The following is a 13,668-nucleotide window of genomic DNA, read 5'->3' as shown; positions in this document are numbered from 1 at the left end:
TCGAATAAATCTAAAAAAATATATATATGAACTTCATAAAAACGACAAGTTGGCCTTGTAACGAGGCAGAGCTGCAACTGTTGATAGTTTTTTTTTAAATATTTCTATGCAATGTATCAAATACAGTTTATTGGTGTCTCTCAATAGCGTGCTGAAATACATCAGTTTGTCAACAAGGCCTATATATCTAAATAGTGGTGATAATGGAATTAGATTCCAGACTGAAATCTTATCAATGATACAAATGCACGGTAAACATACACAGGTTGTGTTGGTTAGCTGAATACTGGACAGTTCAACATGCTGTAAGGAGAAGAACAAGAACACAGTTGTATAAAGTGTACAAAAATATTGTCAAAATACAAAGTTCACAGCGCTACTGCGTACGGGAAGTGTAACTACCACTGCATACTGGCAGTGACAGTGCCACACGTAGCGCTGACTCTGATGTAGTTAAAGAAGAGTTTGGGTCACAGGACGTTCAATTGACAGTAAAACATACGTGTGCACAAATTTAATCAGGCCAGAGAGCAACACATGAAAGACTACGAGACTTAACAGTTACCATACATTTTCGAATTCTGGCATATGGGAATAATCAAATATTAGAGAAACTAGATGGGGTCACCATGCTTGATTTTCTACAAAAGTACGATGAAAAGTCATTGTTTTTCTCGAAAATCACTTTAAATAAATATATAAACCCATTCATTTCAAGTTCATGCAGTCCAAGAAATTTACACATCTCATAGCACAATAATGCAAAAGTGAAACTTTGAAAAATAAATACTCGAATTTAAATAGAAAAATGTGTGACTAAATGAAACCATTCATTTTTTTAAAAAATTGCCATTATTACACCCAAAATTTCTGAGATTCAAACGTTTATTTGATGGAATATTCTAACCTTCCAGTATTGCCAATTTTGTAGAACATACGTAGCATCTAAGTCCTATATATCAAGTACTTTTGGAACAATATGTTTTCGGTATGTCACTGTGTCCGGTTTTTCGCATTTTTGCAAATGTAGCCAGGAATTCACAATTTGCATACTCTTTCATGATTGTCATTTTTTGTGCTCTTCAACTGGTGCTGTTACCCTGGACAGAGTTAAATAAACTCAAGTCGGCCTAGACTGATAAATCAAAAAAGTCCACTGATGCATTTAAAATGAATCATTTTAATAAACTGCCTTATGGCTCTACAACAAGCTGATAAGAGGTAGTGTCGAACATTTGCGAGCAGAACTACGCAATACATTTTTACTCTGCATACATTGCTAAATTTCTAATAAAAATACGGCTATATTATAATTTTGGGGAGGGGACTTGAGAAATTTTGATCATAAAGACGAGGGGACCTGAACATTTTTAGGGTATTTAAGGGGGATCTGAAAAAAATAGGATTTGAATTCCGATTCCGCCAGCTCCCCCTCCCAACATTTTTGTGAACGTAGCCTTGCACGACAGTAGAAGCGAAATGACTTCAAATGCTAAATCAGGTGCTTGTGTTTAGGCAGTTCAATAACCTTTCCATTTTCAGTTGTGCCTGATTATTGACCGAAGAAGTTGCCACGTTTCCTATATAAATATGTCTTAGTTATTTGGGGTTTCATATCGAAGCTTTCCAAAGGGACAAGTGAATCGCTCAAACTAACAACTACAGGGTTGGATGCACCTGGCTCACTGACTCTAAGACCGCAGACGCAATGAACGACACGAATGCTACACGCAACCAACACTACACTTGGTCTACTGATGATGTGCCGGGTTATTGGGTAACACAACTCTGCGGTACTGTGGAACTCCTGTTTGCGGTAGGAGCCCTAATCGGTAACACCCTGTTCATCCTGATAGTCATTTTTAAGAAGAAACTGAGAACGTGGATGAACGTGTTTTTGGTAAATCTCAGCATTACAGATATCATAGCAGCACTGTCCCTCTGTCTACCGATGAGCTATACCTTCTACCGTCGGCAATGGCACTTTGGATCAATGTACTGCCTCATTCACAATTTACTTCATCCTTTCATGATGTCCACCTCGCTCTGGCTGACTGCTTTCATTTCCATCAATCGCTACGTGTTCATTGTCTTTAACACGAGATATCAGCGACTGACCAGCGGAATCACTGTGAGTCTTGCTATAGCCTTTGCTTGGGGCACACCTATAGTGTCGTTCTACACGGTGTACCAAGACACTTCGCTGTCTTTTTATGACCCATCTATATTGCGCTGTCGAATGAGTGGGACCCCGTTCATAGTTATGTTCCTTGCATTTACGCCTTCATGTCTTGTCCTTCTGTCGTACACTCTGATCATAGCTTATGTGATGCACAGCAGACGTCGTGTGCGGGCCCATGCCGCCACACAGCCTCAAAGCTCAAATTTAAGTTCAGGTCCATCTCCACAAGAGCTGCGCATGCTATTCACGATATTTGCCGTTTTTGCACTGATACTTCTCTTCTATCTGCCGTATGCCATTATTCTCCTCGTTTCAAGTGTAAGCGAGCGGAGGCAGTTACCGGAGAGTGCCGTCCTAGCGTATCCCTTGATACACATAGGAGGAGCCATAAACCCCTTGCTTTACGGAGCTAATAACAGGCATTTCAAAGAGGCGTACAAAGAACTACTAACGGGCAGACTAATACTCTGCTCATACTTGTGGTCAAAGAACCAAGTGGTACCAACGCAGGCGATAGATTTGAGAATTCCTGGAAACAACGGCGATAATGATACTTTGCCCGGTACGAACAATAGTGCTAACGTGTAAATGAACAAACTTTTTGACTGCGGACTGCAAAGGTCATATGTTCGAGAGGTTGGCAACGAGCATCGGAACATGAAGAGCGCTAAAATGAACGAAACTGTACCCAGTCCGAGCCAAATACTCGATATTTGTGTTGCAATTATTTTCCAGATGTATTCATAATAGTGTAATAATAAGTCACTTTGCTCAAAATGTTTGTAAAGCACCGAAGAGAATACTTCACAAAGTTTCCCAGCAAACCAAACCTAATTGGGATAGGATGATATGGATAGAACGATACTAAGTTATAGATCGAAATTCGTGTATTGTTATAGTTCGTTTTGTATAGACTATTGTAATATTCGAATAATTTCGTGTTCCAAAATTAATAGCAGACTTGCATTGACAGAGTTGTAAAGGAGCACAGTTATTAAACATTTTCTCGGATTCATCTTGTATGACACATATGTAACCCGCTATCGTTCGTACCTTTTGGTCAACAATAAAATTTGCGGCTACAAGTGTAACGTAGTGACGATATTCTATTTAAGACAAATTCTCCAGCTTAGTCCCTCTGTCAGTTTGTTTCTGTACTGCTTATCAACTCTTTCCCATTCTGTGAATTAACAACATTTATGTTTCGAGGAACCTTACACTTTATTTCGATTGGATGATTATCCAAAGGAACACATTCTTTTTCATCTCACTTTTTGATCTCTGTTGTATCATTTTTTTATAGGAAGATATCCCGTTTCTAAGACTGTTTTCCCTCTATTAGCTGTTCATATCGCATCCCCCCAATTTTCTGTAAATAGGTTCTTAATAACAACTAGTAGGAATGATGTGGCGTCAAACTATGATTGTGAAAGGATTAAAGATCAAACACAGCCATGATCAGAGCTACAACCATATTATTACTTCTCTATCATCAAAACTTTACCTATTTCATTCAGTGAAGCGAAATAAGGGCAGAATGAAAATAATCTAGCCTGGTTTTCATCATCATGACATTCATTAGTCACGTAAAGTGCTTCTTACATCGGTTTTGATGTTGATCGTTTAATGGAATTTTATGTTCATGATAAATGATGCGGCGAAATTTTTGCTCTCGTATTTTGCTGTCATGGTGCAGACAATTTCAAATTTCTCACGAGCGAAAAGAATATTGCCGCACATACACTAAATTTTGCAAGATGTCTTGCTCTATCCATTTTGAACGGATCGAAAATATGAACGAAAACATGAAATAAATCGAAACTAGAGATTTTGTTTATTATATGAGAGCTGATAAACTGAAGATGAATATGATTTCCTTCTGATTTGTCTTAATGTTGTTGTGGTTAGTGTAACAAGGTTATTCATTTACATGATTTAAAGTCAAACATTAAATACTACATACAATGCTCTCAAATAACTACCTACAAATGTAATTCATTCTATAGGATTGAGAAAGATGTTGACTGACATGTAAATCTGAACGGTTTTTCGTTAGTTGCTTATGCTGTAATTATACTGTCATGACCATTTTTTTGTAGAGAAGAGTGGCACGAAGACCCAATATTACTAAATAAAGACACCATTAAAACCACTTTTATTTGTCGGCTTAAAGACTCCGTTTTGTAAGTATGTATGAAATGCATGGTTTCCTACAACCTTTAGACACCTAGTATGATAGCAGTATTATTGTACTCAAGTGAATATTCTCGTGTGGAGTTCAGAAGAAAGTATTACTCATTTTTGGCTCTAAATATAAATTATTGTTGTCGTGAATCATCAGCGCAAGTGTAAAATGCTTCCTATCTGAATTATATCCCTCCATCACTTATTTAAAGTGTTTTCGTTGGTATCATTGTACTGATACCCAATAGTTATTGATCCTGTCCATGTCTGGAAACAGTGTAAAGAATTACTCCCATGGGTATCCCGGGAGAACATTTTAAGTCTTTCAAACCTACTGTATTTTCCAATTGACCAAACAAAATCAGTCATAATACGACGCCTAGAAAACCCATCCTTAAGATGAAGAAGCCTTGTGACTGTTTGAATGGAATGCGCCATACCTTTGCCAAAAATATTCAAGAGATTTTGAGTATAATTCATGGACACCATTCCGTCCATCTCTTCAATCAAGGGAATCCATTGGAACTCAGATAAGGTTCTTTCTGTCTCAATGGTAATATTTATAAAGCTTTATAGAATGGTGTGATGGTTGACGGGTTCAATGAATTACTATCGTAATTTACCATCAATGACAAAAGCGATTAAATAAATTACCAGAATAAACCACTTTTGCGAGTTATAGCAAAAAAGAGAGACATCAGTATCATGTTTCCACCGTCGGTGAACATTCTAACACACAGCATGCAATATCGTTTAGTGCATTTGCATTTGGCAAAAATGTGTCAGGATACAAAGCAGGATACAATCAATAAGCTAAGAGTGCGATAAAAATGAATAATATTAAAAGGCCAAAGCGATAGAAAGAGCTTTTTAGCTCCTTTGTCAGCGATGCGGATCTTATTTAATCAGTGGATGTGTGTCGTTTTCCGTCGTTCGGAGGCCATCAACTTTTTACATTCAAAGCTTCTACAAAACGACCAGTCCTAATCATTTAAAGGCCCCCAGGGGACGATCTTAATCATATTTGTTCAAATTGTGATGAAATATGCAAGTTTATATATTTTTTAGCTAATTTTGCTATTTTTTGTCAAAAATCTTCTTCTTCTTAACGGCTGGTCTGACAGCTTAAATATTAGGTATACAGGTTCCTAGCAATGACCTTGTTCAGATTCTTCAAATTGTGAGGACATATGCAAATTTGTATTTTGAAGGCAGTTTTTGTCATTATTGGTAAAACAATTGTTAAAAGTTTTTTTGGTTTAAAACTGCTAGGCAGACAGCTTTGACATTTTGGATATGTGTTGGTCACTTTTTCCCTCAAAAACCCGCTTGTCTGATACCTTTGATATTTGATATACGGATTCCTAGAGATTATCTTAATGTTTTACTTTGCATTATGATGAAATATGCAATTTCGTATTTTGGGGCAACTTTTGTTGTTTTTGATCAGAAAAATAGTTTCTAAAAAGTACTCTTCTGATAGCTTAGCTATTTGGTAGATATGTTCCTAAACAAGATCTGGCTTAATATTTAGGCATTTTTACGAGAAATTTGGTCGATAAAGTCGATATCGTTTTCAAGCGTTCGTATGGCATCAAGTAGCCCTGGGTTCCAGAGCTGCAGGCGCAGAGTTCGAGGTCGCGTTTGTGTACTGTGACGCTTCTATGGCCTCTCACATGTGAGAGGCCATAGAAGCGTCACAGTACACAAACGCGGCCTCAAACTCCGCACCTCCGGAACCAAGGGCTAGGCAGCAACGAGTTAAAATGCTGACATATCACGAGAATACGATGTGATACCCCCGGGGCGATACCAACCAAACTTTGTGTAATAACTCCTTTTTATCATACATTCTATGCCTCTATTGCCATTCTCCTATTGTTTAGGTAGTACTGATAGTATTGATATGAACCCTTATTAAAATAGAAATAACACGATTGGAGCTAATTTGGGATAATTGGATGGTGAAGTTATGTCTTTAAAATCTACAAATGTTATCTCATCTGCGTTTCATTTGATATTACACACTTTTTAATATGCGATATTGCAACATTCAGCTATATTGCACCTAACACTTGAGAAATTTGAAAAATATGAAAATTCGAATATCCCAAATTAGTTCCAATCGTGTTAAACATATTTTCACTGTAACCGGAAATGCTCGCAGCTAAGTGTAGGCGTTGGTATGTTCAAATAACTGAGCGAACAGAATTCGTAACGCTCTAAAACATCACTTGTACCTCAGTAAAAGTTAAAATTTTATAATTTGTATCAATTTTGGCTTACGTGTTAACACACGAGAGCTAATGTAGCAGCGATATCTGTGTATCTGTCTGTCTGTTGGCGCGATATTTCGAGAACGGCTTATCGGATCAGAATCAAATATGATTCATATATTGTGTGTGATAATGGCCAGAACTGATTAGTGTTTGGTGCGTGTGGCTTGGATATTTTTGAGGGTATTAAGGCAGATCTGAAAAAGATAGGATTTCAATTCCGATTCCTCCAGCCACCCCCCCCCCCCCAACATTTTGTGAAGTAGCCTTGCACGACAGGAAGCGAAATGACATCAAATGCTAAATCAGCTACTTGTGTTGGGGCAATTCAGTAACCTTTGCATTTTCAGTTGTGCCTGATTATTGACTGAAGAAGATGTCACGTTTTCTATATAAATATGTCTTAGTTATTTGGGGTTTCATATCGAAGCTTTCCAAAGGGACAAGTGAATCGCTCACACTAACAACTGCAGGGATGGATGCACCTGGCTCACTGAAGACCGTAGACACAATGAACGACACGAATGCTACACGCAACCAACACTACACTTGGTCTACTGATGATGTGCCGGGTTATTGGGTAACACAACTCTGCGGTACTGTGGAACTCCTGTTTGCGGTAGGAGCCTTAATCAGTAACACCCTGTTCATCCTGATAGTCATTTTTAAGAAGAAACTGAGAACGTGGATGAACGTGTTTTTGGTAAATCTCAGCATTACAGATATCATAGCAGCACTGTCCCTCTGTCTACCGATGAGCTATACCTTCTACCGTCGGCAATGGCACTTTGGATCAATGTACTGCCTCATTCACATTTACTTCATCCTTTCATGATGTCCACTTCGCTCTGGCTGACTGCTTCATTTCCATCAATCGCTACGTGTTCATTGTCTTTAACACGAGATATCAGCGACTGACCAGCGGAATCACTGTGAGTCTTGCTATAGCCTTTGCTTGGGGCACACCTATAGTGTCGTTCTACACGGCGTACCAAGACACTTCGCTGTCTTTTTATGACCCGTCTATATTGAGCTGTCGAATAAGTGGGACCCTGTTCACAGTTATGTTCCTTGCATTTACACCTTCATTTCTTGTCCTTCTGTCGTACACTCTGATCATAGCTTATGTGATGCACAGCAGATGTCTTGTGCGGGCCCATGCCGCCACACAGCCTCAAAGCTCAAATTTAAGTTCAGGTCCATCTCAACAAGAGCTGCGCATGCTATTCACGATATTTGCCGTTTTTGCACTGATACTTCTCTGCTGCTATCTGCCGTATGCCATTATTCTGCTCGTTTCAAGTGTACGCGAGTGGAGGCAGTTACCGGAGAGTGCCGTCCTAGCTTATCCCATGATACACCTTGGAGGAGCCATAAACCCCTTGCTTTATGGAGCTAATAACAGGCATTTCAAAGAGGCGTACAAAGAACTACTAACGGGCAGACTAATACGCTGCTCATACTTGTGTTCAAAGAACCAAGTGGTACCAACGCAGGCGATAGATTTGAGAATTCCTGGCAACAACGGCGATAATGATACTTTGCCCGGTACGAACAATTGTGCTAACGTGTAAATGAATAAACTTTTTGACTGCGGACTGCAAAAGTCATATATTCGAGAGGTTGGCAACGAGCATCGGAACACTGAGAACACTAAAATGAACGAAACTGTACCCAGTCCGAGCCAAATACTCGATATTTGTGTTGTGTTGCAATTATTTTCCAAATGTGTTCATAAAAGTTTAATAATAAGTCACTTTGCTCAAAATGTTTGTAAAGCACCGAAGAGAATACTTCACAAAAGTTCCAAGCAAACTAAACCTAATTGGGATAGGATGATATGGATAGAACGATACTAAGTTAGATCAAAATTCTTGTATTGTTATAGTTCGTTTTCTTTTAAAGACAATTGTAATATTCGAATAATTTCGTATTCCCAAATTAATAGCAGACTTGCATTGACAGATTTGTAAAGTAGCACAGTTATTAAACATTTTCTAGGATTCATATTGTATGACACATAGGTAACCCGCTATCGTTCGTGCCTTTTGGTCAACAATAAAATTTGCGGCTACTAGTGTAACGTAGTGACGATATTCTATTTAAGACAAATTCTCCAGCTTAGCCGCTCTGTCAGTTTGTTTCTGTACTCCTTATCAACTCTTTCCCATTCTGTGAATTAAAACATTTATGTTTCGAGGCACCTTATAATTTATTTGGATTGAATGATTATCTAAATGAACACATTCTATTTCATCTCACTTTTTGATCTCCCTTTTATCATCTTTTTATAGGAAGATATCACGTTTCTAAGACTGTTTTCCCTCTTTTAGCTGTTATCCCAGTAATTTTCTGTAAATAGGTTCTCAATGACAACTAGTAGGAATGATGTGGCGTTAAGATCAAACGCAGCCATGATCAGAGCTGCAGCGTAAAATGATCAGTGATTTCTTTACCATCAATGTTTACCTGTTTCTGTCAGTGAAGCGAAATAAGGGCAGAATGAAAATAATGTAGCCTGGTTTTCATCATTACGACATTTTCATTAGTCATACATACTACTTCTTACATCGCTTAGATGTTGATCGTTTAATGAATTTTTAAAGTTTAAAACTTTGGCGTTATGTGTATAATAAATGATGTAATGAAATTTTTGCTCTCATATTTTGCTGTCGTGGTGCAGACAACTTCAAATTTCTCACGAGCGAAAAGAATATTGCCACACATACACTAAATCTTGCAAGATATCTTGCTCTATCCATTTTGAACGGATCGAAAATATGAACGAAAACATAAAATAAGAAACTAGAGATTTTGTTTATAATATGAGAGCTGATAAACTGAAGGTGAATATGATTTCCTTCTGATTTGTCTTAATTATGTAGTGGGTAGTGTAACAAGGTTATTCATTTACATGATTTAAAGTCAAATATTAAATACTACATACAATGCCCTCAAATGATTACCTACAAATGTAATTCATTCTATAGGACTGAGAAAGATGTTAACTGTCATGTAAATCTGAACGGAGTTTTCGTTAGTTGCTTATGCTGTAATTATACTGTCATGACCATTTTTTTGTAGAGAATAGTGCACGAAGACCCAATATTACTGAATAAAGACACCATTAATACCACTTTTATTTGTCGGCTTAAAGACTCCGTTTTGTAAGTATGTATGAAATGCATGGTTTCCTACAACATTTAGACACCTAGTATGATAGCAGTATTATTTTACTCAAGTGAATATTCTCGTGTGGAGTTCAGAAGAAAGTATAATTACTCATTTTTGGCTCTAAATATAAACTATTGTTGTCTTGAATCATCAGCGCCATGTAAAATGCTTCCTATCTGAATTATATCCCTCCATCACTTATTTAAAGTGTTTTCGTTGGTATTATTGTACTGCTACCCAATAGTTATTGATCCTGTCCATGTCTTAAAACAGTGTAAAGAGTTACTCCTCTGAGTATCCTGGGAGAACATTTTAAGTCTTTCAAACCTACTGTATTTTCCAATTGACCAAACAAAATCAGTCATAATACGACGCCTAGAAAATGCATCCTTAAGATGAAGAAGCCTTGTGACTATTTGAATGGAATGCGCCATACCTTTGCCAAAAATATTCAAGAGATTTGGAGTATAATTTATGGACACCATGTCGTCCATCTCTTCAATCAAGGAATCCATTGGTACCCACATGAGGTTTTTTCTGTCTCTATGGTAATATTTATAAAGCTTTATAGAAGGGTGTGATGGTTGACGGGTTCAATGAATTACTATCGTAATTTACCATCAATGACAAAAGCGATTAAATAAATTACCAGAATAAACCACTTTTGCGAGTTATAGCAAAAAAGAGAGACATCAGTATCATGTTTCCACCGTCGGTGAACATTCTAACACACAGCATGCAATATCGTTTAGTGCATTTGCATATGGCAAAAAGCTGTCAGGATACAAAGCAGGATACAATCAACAAGCTAAGAGTGCGATATGAATGAATAATATTAAAAGGCCAAAGCGATAGAAAGAGCTTTTTAGCTCCTTTGTCAGCGATGCGGAGCTTATTTAATCAGTGGATGTGTGTCGTTTTCCGTCGTTTGGAGTCCATCAACTTTTTACATTCAAAGCTTTTTATAAACGACCAGTCCGAATCCGATTCATTTAAAGGCCTCCAGTGGACGATCTTAATCAGATTAATTCAAATTGTGATGAAATATACAAATTTATAGATTTTTTGGCTAATTTTGCTATTTTTGTCAAAAATCTTCTTCTTAACGGCTGGTCCGAGAGCTTAAATATTAGGTATACAGGTTCCTAGCAATGACCTTATTCAGATTCTTCAAATTGTGAGGACATATGCAAATTTGTATTTTGAAGGCAGTTTTTGTCATTATTGGTAAAACAATTGTTAAAATTTTTTTTGGTTTTAAAACTGCTAGGCAGACAGCTTTGACATTTTGGATATGTGTTGGTCACTTTTTCCCTCAAAAACCCGCTTGTCTGATACCTTTGATATTTGATATACGGATTCCTAGAGATTATCTTAATGTTTTACTTTGCATTATGATGAAATATGCAATTTCGTATTTTGGGGCAACTTTTGTTGTTTTTGATCAGAAAAATAGTTTCTAAAAAGTACTCTTCTGATAGCTTAGCTATTTGGTAGATATGTTCCTAAACAAGATCTGGCTTAATATTTAGGCATTTTTACGAGAAATTTGGTCGATAAAGTCGATATCGTTTTCAAGCGTTCGTATGGCATCAAGTAGCCCTGGGTTCCAGAGCTGCAGGCGCAGAGTTCGAAATCGCGTTTGTGTACTGTGACGCTTCTATGGCCTCTCACATGTGAGAGGCCATAGAAGCGTCACAATACACAAATGCGGCCTCAAACTCCGCACCTCCGGAACCAAGGGCTAGGCAGCAACGAGTTAAAATGCTGACATATCACGAGAATACGATGTGATACCCCCGGGGCGATACCAACCAAACTTTGTGTAATAACTCCTTTTTATCATACATTCTATGCCTCTATTGCCATTCTCCTATTGTTTAGGTAGTACTGATAGTATTGATATGAACCCTTATTAAAATAGAAATAACACGATTGGAGCTAATTTGGGATAATTGGATGGTGAAGTTATGTCTTTAAAATCTACAAATGTTATCTCATCTGCGTTTCATTTGATATTACACACTTTTTAATATGCGATATTGCAACATTCAGCTATATTGCACCTAACACTTGAGAAATTTGAAAAATATGAAAATTCGAATATCCCAAATTAGTTCCAATCGTGTTAAACATATTTTCACTGTAACCGGAAATGCTCGCAGCTAAGTGTAGGCGTTGGTATGTTCAAATAACTGAGCGAACAGAATTCGTAACGCTCTAAAACATCACTTGTACCTCAGTAAAAGTTAAAATTTTATAATTTGTATCAATTTTGGCTTACGTGTTAACACACGAGAGCTAATGTAGCAGCGATATCTGTGTATCTGTCTGTCTGTCTGTCTGTCGACGCGATATTTCGAGAACGGCTTATCGGATCAGAATCAAATATGATTCATATATTGTGTGTGATAATGGCCAGAACTGATTAGTGTTTGGTGCGTGTGGCTTGGATATTTTTGAGGGTATTAAGGCAGATCTGAAAAAGATAGGATTTCAATTCCGATTCCTCCAGCCACCCCCCCCCCAACATTTTGTGAAGTAGCCTTGCACGACAGGAAGCGAAATGACATCAAATGCTAAATCAGCTACTTGTGTTGGGGCAATTCAGTAACCTTTGCATTTTCAGTTGTGCCTGATTATTGACTGAAGAAGATGTCACGTTTTCTATATAAATATGTCTTAGTTATTTGGGGTTTCATATCGAAGCTTTCCAAAGGGACAAGTGAATCGCTCACACTAACAACTGCAGGGATGGATGCACCTGGCTCACTGAAGACCGTAGACACAATGAACGACACGAATGCTACACGCAACCAACACTACACTTGGTCTACTGATGATGTGCCGGGTTATTGGGTAACACAACTCTGCGGTACTGTGGAACTCCTGTTTGCGGTAGGAGCCTTAATCGGTAACACCCTGTTCATCCTGATAGTCATTTTTAAGAAGAAACTGAGAATGTGGATGAACGTGTTTTTGGTAAATCTCAGCATTACAGATATCATAGCAGCACTGTCCCTCTGTCTACCGATGAGCTATACCTTCTACCGTCGGCAATGGCACTTTGGATCAATGTACTGCCTCATTCACAATTTACTTCATCCTTTCATGATGTCCACTTCGCTCTGGCTGACTGCTTTCATTTCCATCAATCGCTACGTGTTCATTGTCTTTAACACGAGATATCAGCGACTGACCAGCGGAATCACTGTGAGTCTTGCTATAGCCTTTGCTTGGGGCACACCTATAGTGTCGTTCTACACGGTGTACCAAGACACTTCGCTGTCTTTTTATGACCCGTCTATATTGCGCTGTCGAATGAGTGGGACCCCGTTCACAGTTATGTTCCTTGCATTTACGCCTTCATTTCTTGTCCTTCTGTCGTACACTCTGATCATAGCTTATGTGATGCACAGCAGACGTCTTGTGCGGGCCCATGCCGCCACACAGCCTCAAAGCTCAAATTTAAGTTCAGGTCCATCTCAACAAGAGCTGCGCATGCTATTCACGATATTTGCCGTTTTTGCACTGATACTTCTCTGCTATCTGCCGTATGCCATTATTCTGCTCGTTTCAAGTGTACGCGAGTGGAGGCAGTTACCGGAGAGTGCCGTCCTAGCTTATCCCATGATACACCTTGGAGGAGCCATAAACCCCTTGCTTTATGGAGCTAATAACAGGCATTTCAAAGAGGCGTACAAAGAACTACTAACGGGCAGACTAATACGCTGCTCATACTTGTGTTCAAAGAACCAAGTGGTACCAACGCAGGCGATAGATTTGAGAATTCCTGGCAACAACGGCGATAATGATACTTTGCCCGGTACGAACAATTGTGCTAACGTGTAA

At 38.2% G+C, this 13,668-nt stretch overlaps 2 protein-coding genes across 2 annotated transcripts; both read left to right on the top strand.

Moving 5' to 3' along the window:
* The first annotated feature begins 1,708 nt into the window (after positions 1-1,708).
* On the top strand, positions 1,709-2,770 carry LOC139118093 (melatonin receptor type 1B-B-like). Its single transcript, XM_070681387.1, has one exon. It carries the CDS (start codon positions 1,709-1,711, stop codon positions 2,768-2,770), a length of 1,062 nt encoding a protein of 353 aa, XP_070537488.1.
* A 9,800-nt stretch (positions 2,771-12,570) lies between these two features.
* LOC139118092 (melatonin receptor type 1B-B-like) lies at positions 12,571-13,668 on the top strand. Its single transcript, XM_070681386.1, has one exon. It carries the CDS (start codon positions 12,571-12,573, stop codon positions 13,666-13,668), a length of 1,098 nt encoding a protein of 365 aa, XP_070537487.1.

This window comes from Ptychodera flava, chromosome 19 (assembly GCF_041260155.1).
Source record: "Ptychodera flava strain L36383 chromosome 19, AS_Pfla_20210202, whole genome shotgun sequence".
Taxonomy (NCBI): Eukaryota; Metazoa; Hemichordata; class Enteropneusta; family Ptychoderidae; genus Ptychodera; species Ptychodera flava.
The sequence above is the reverse complement of the archived record's forward strand: the minus strand, read 5'-3'. Positions and strand labels throughout refer to the sequence as shown.

Bases quoted from the DNA above. Each gene is read 5' to 3' on its own strand.
- LOC139118092 (XM_070681386.1), top strand. From the start codon at position 12,571: ATGGATGCACCTGGCTCACTGAAGACCGTAGACACAATGAACGACACG.
- LOC139118093 (XM_070681387.1), top strand. From the start codon at position 1,709: ATGAACGACACGAATGCTACACGCAACCAACACTACACTTGGTCTACT.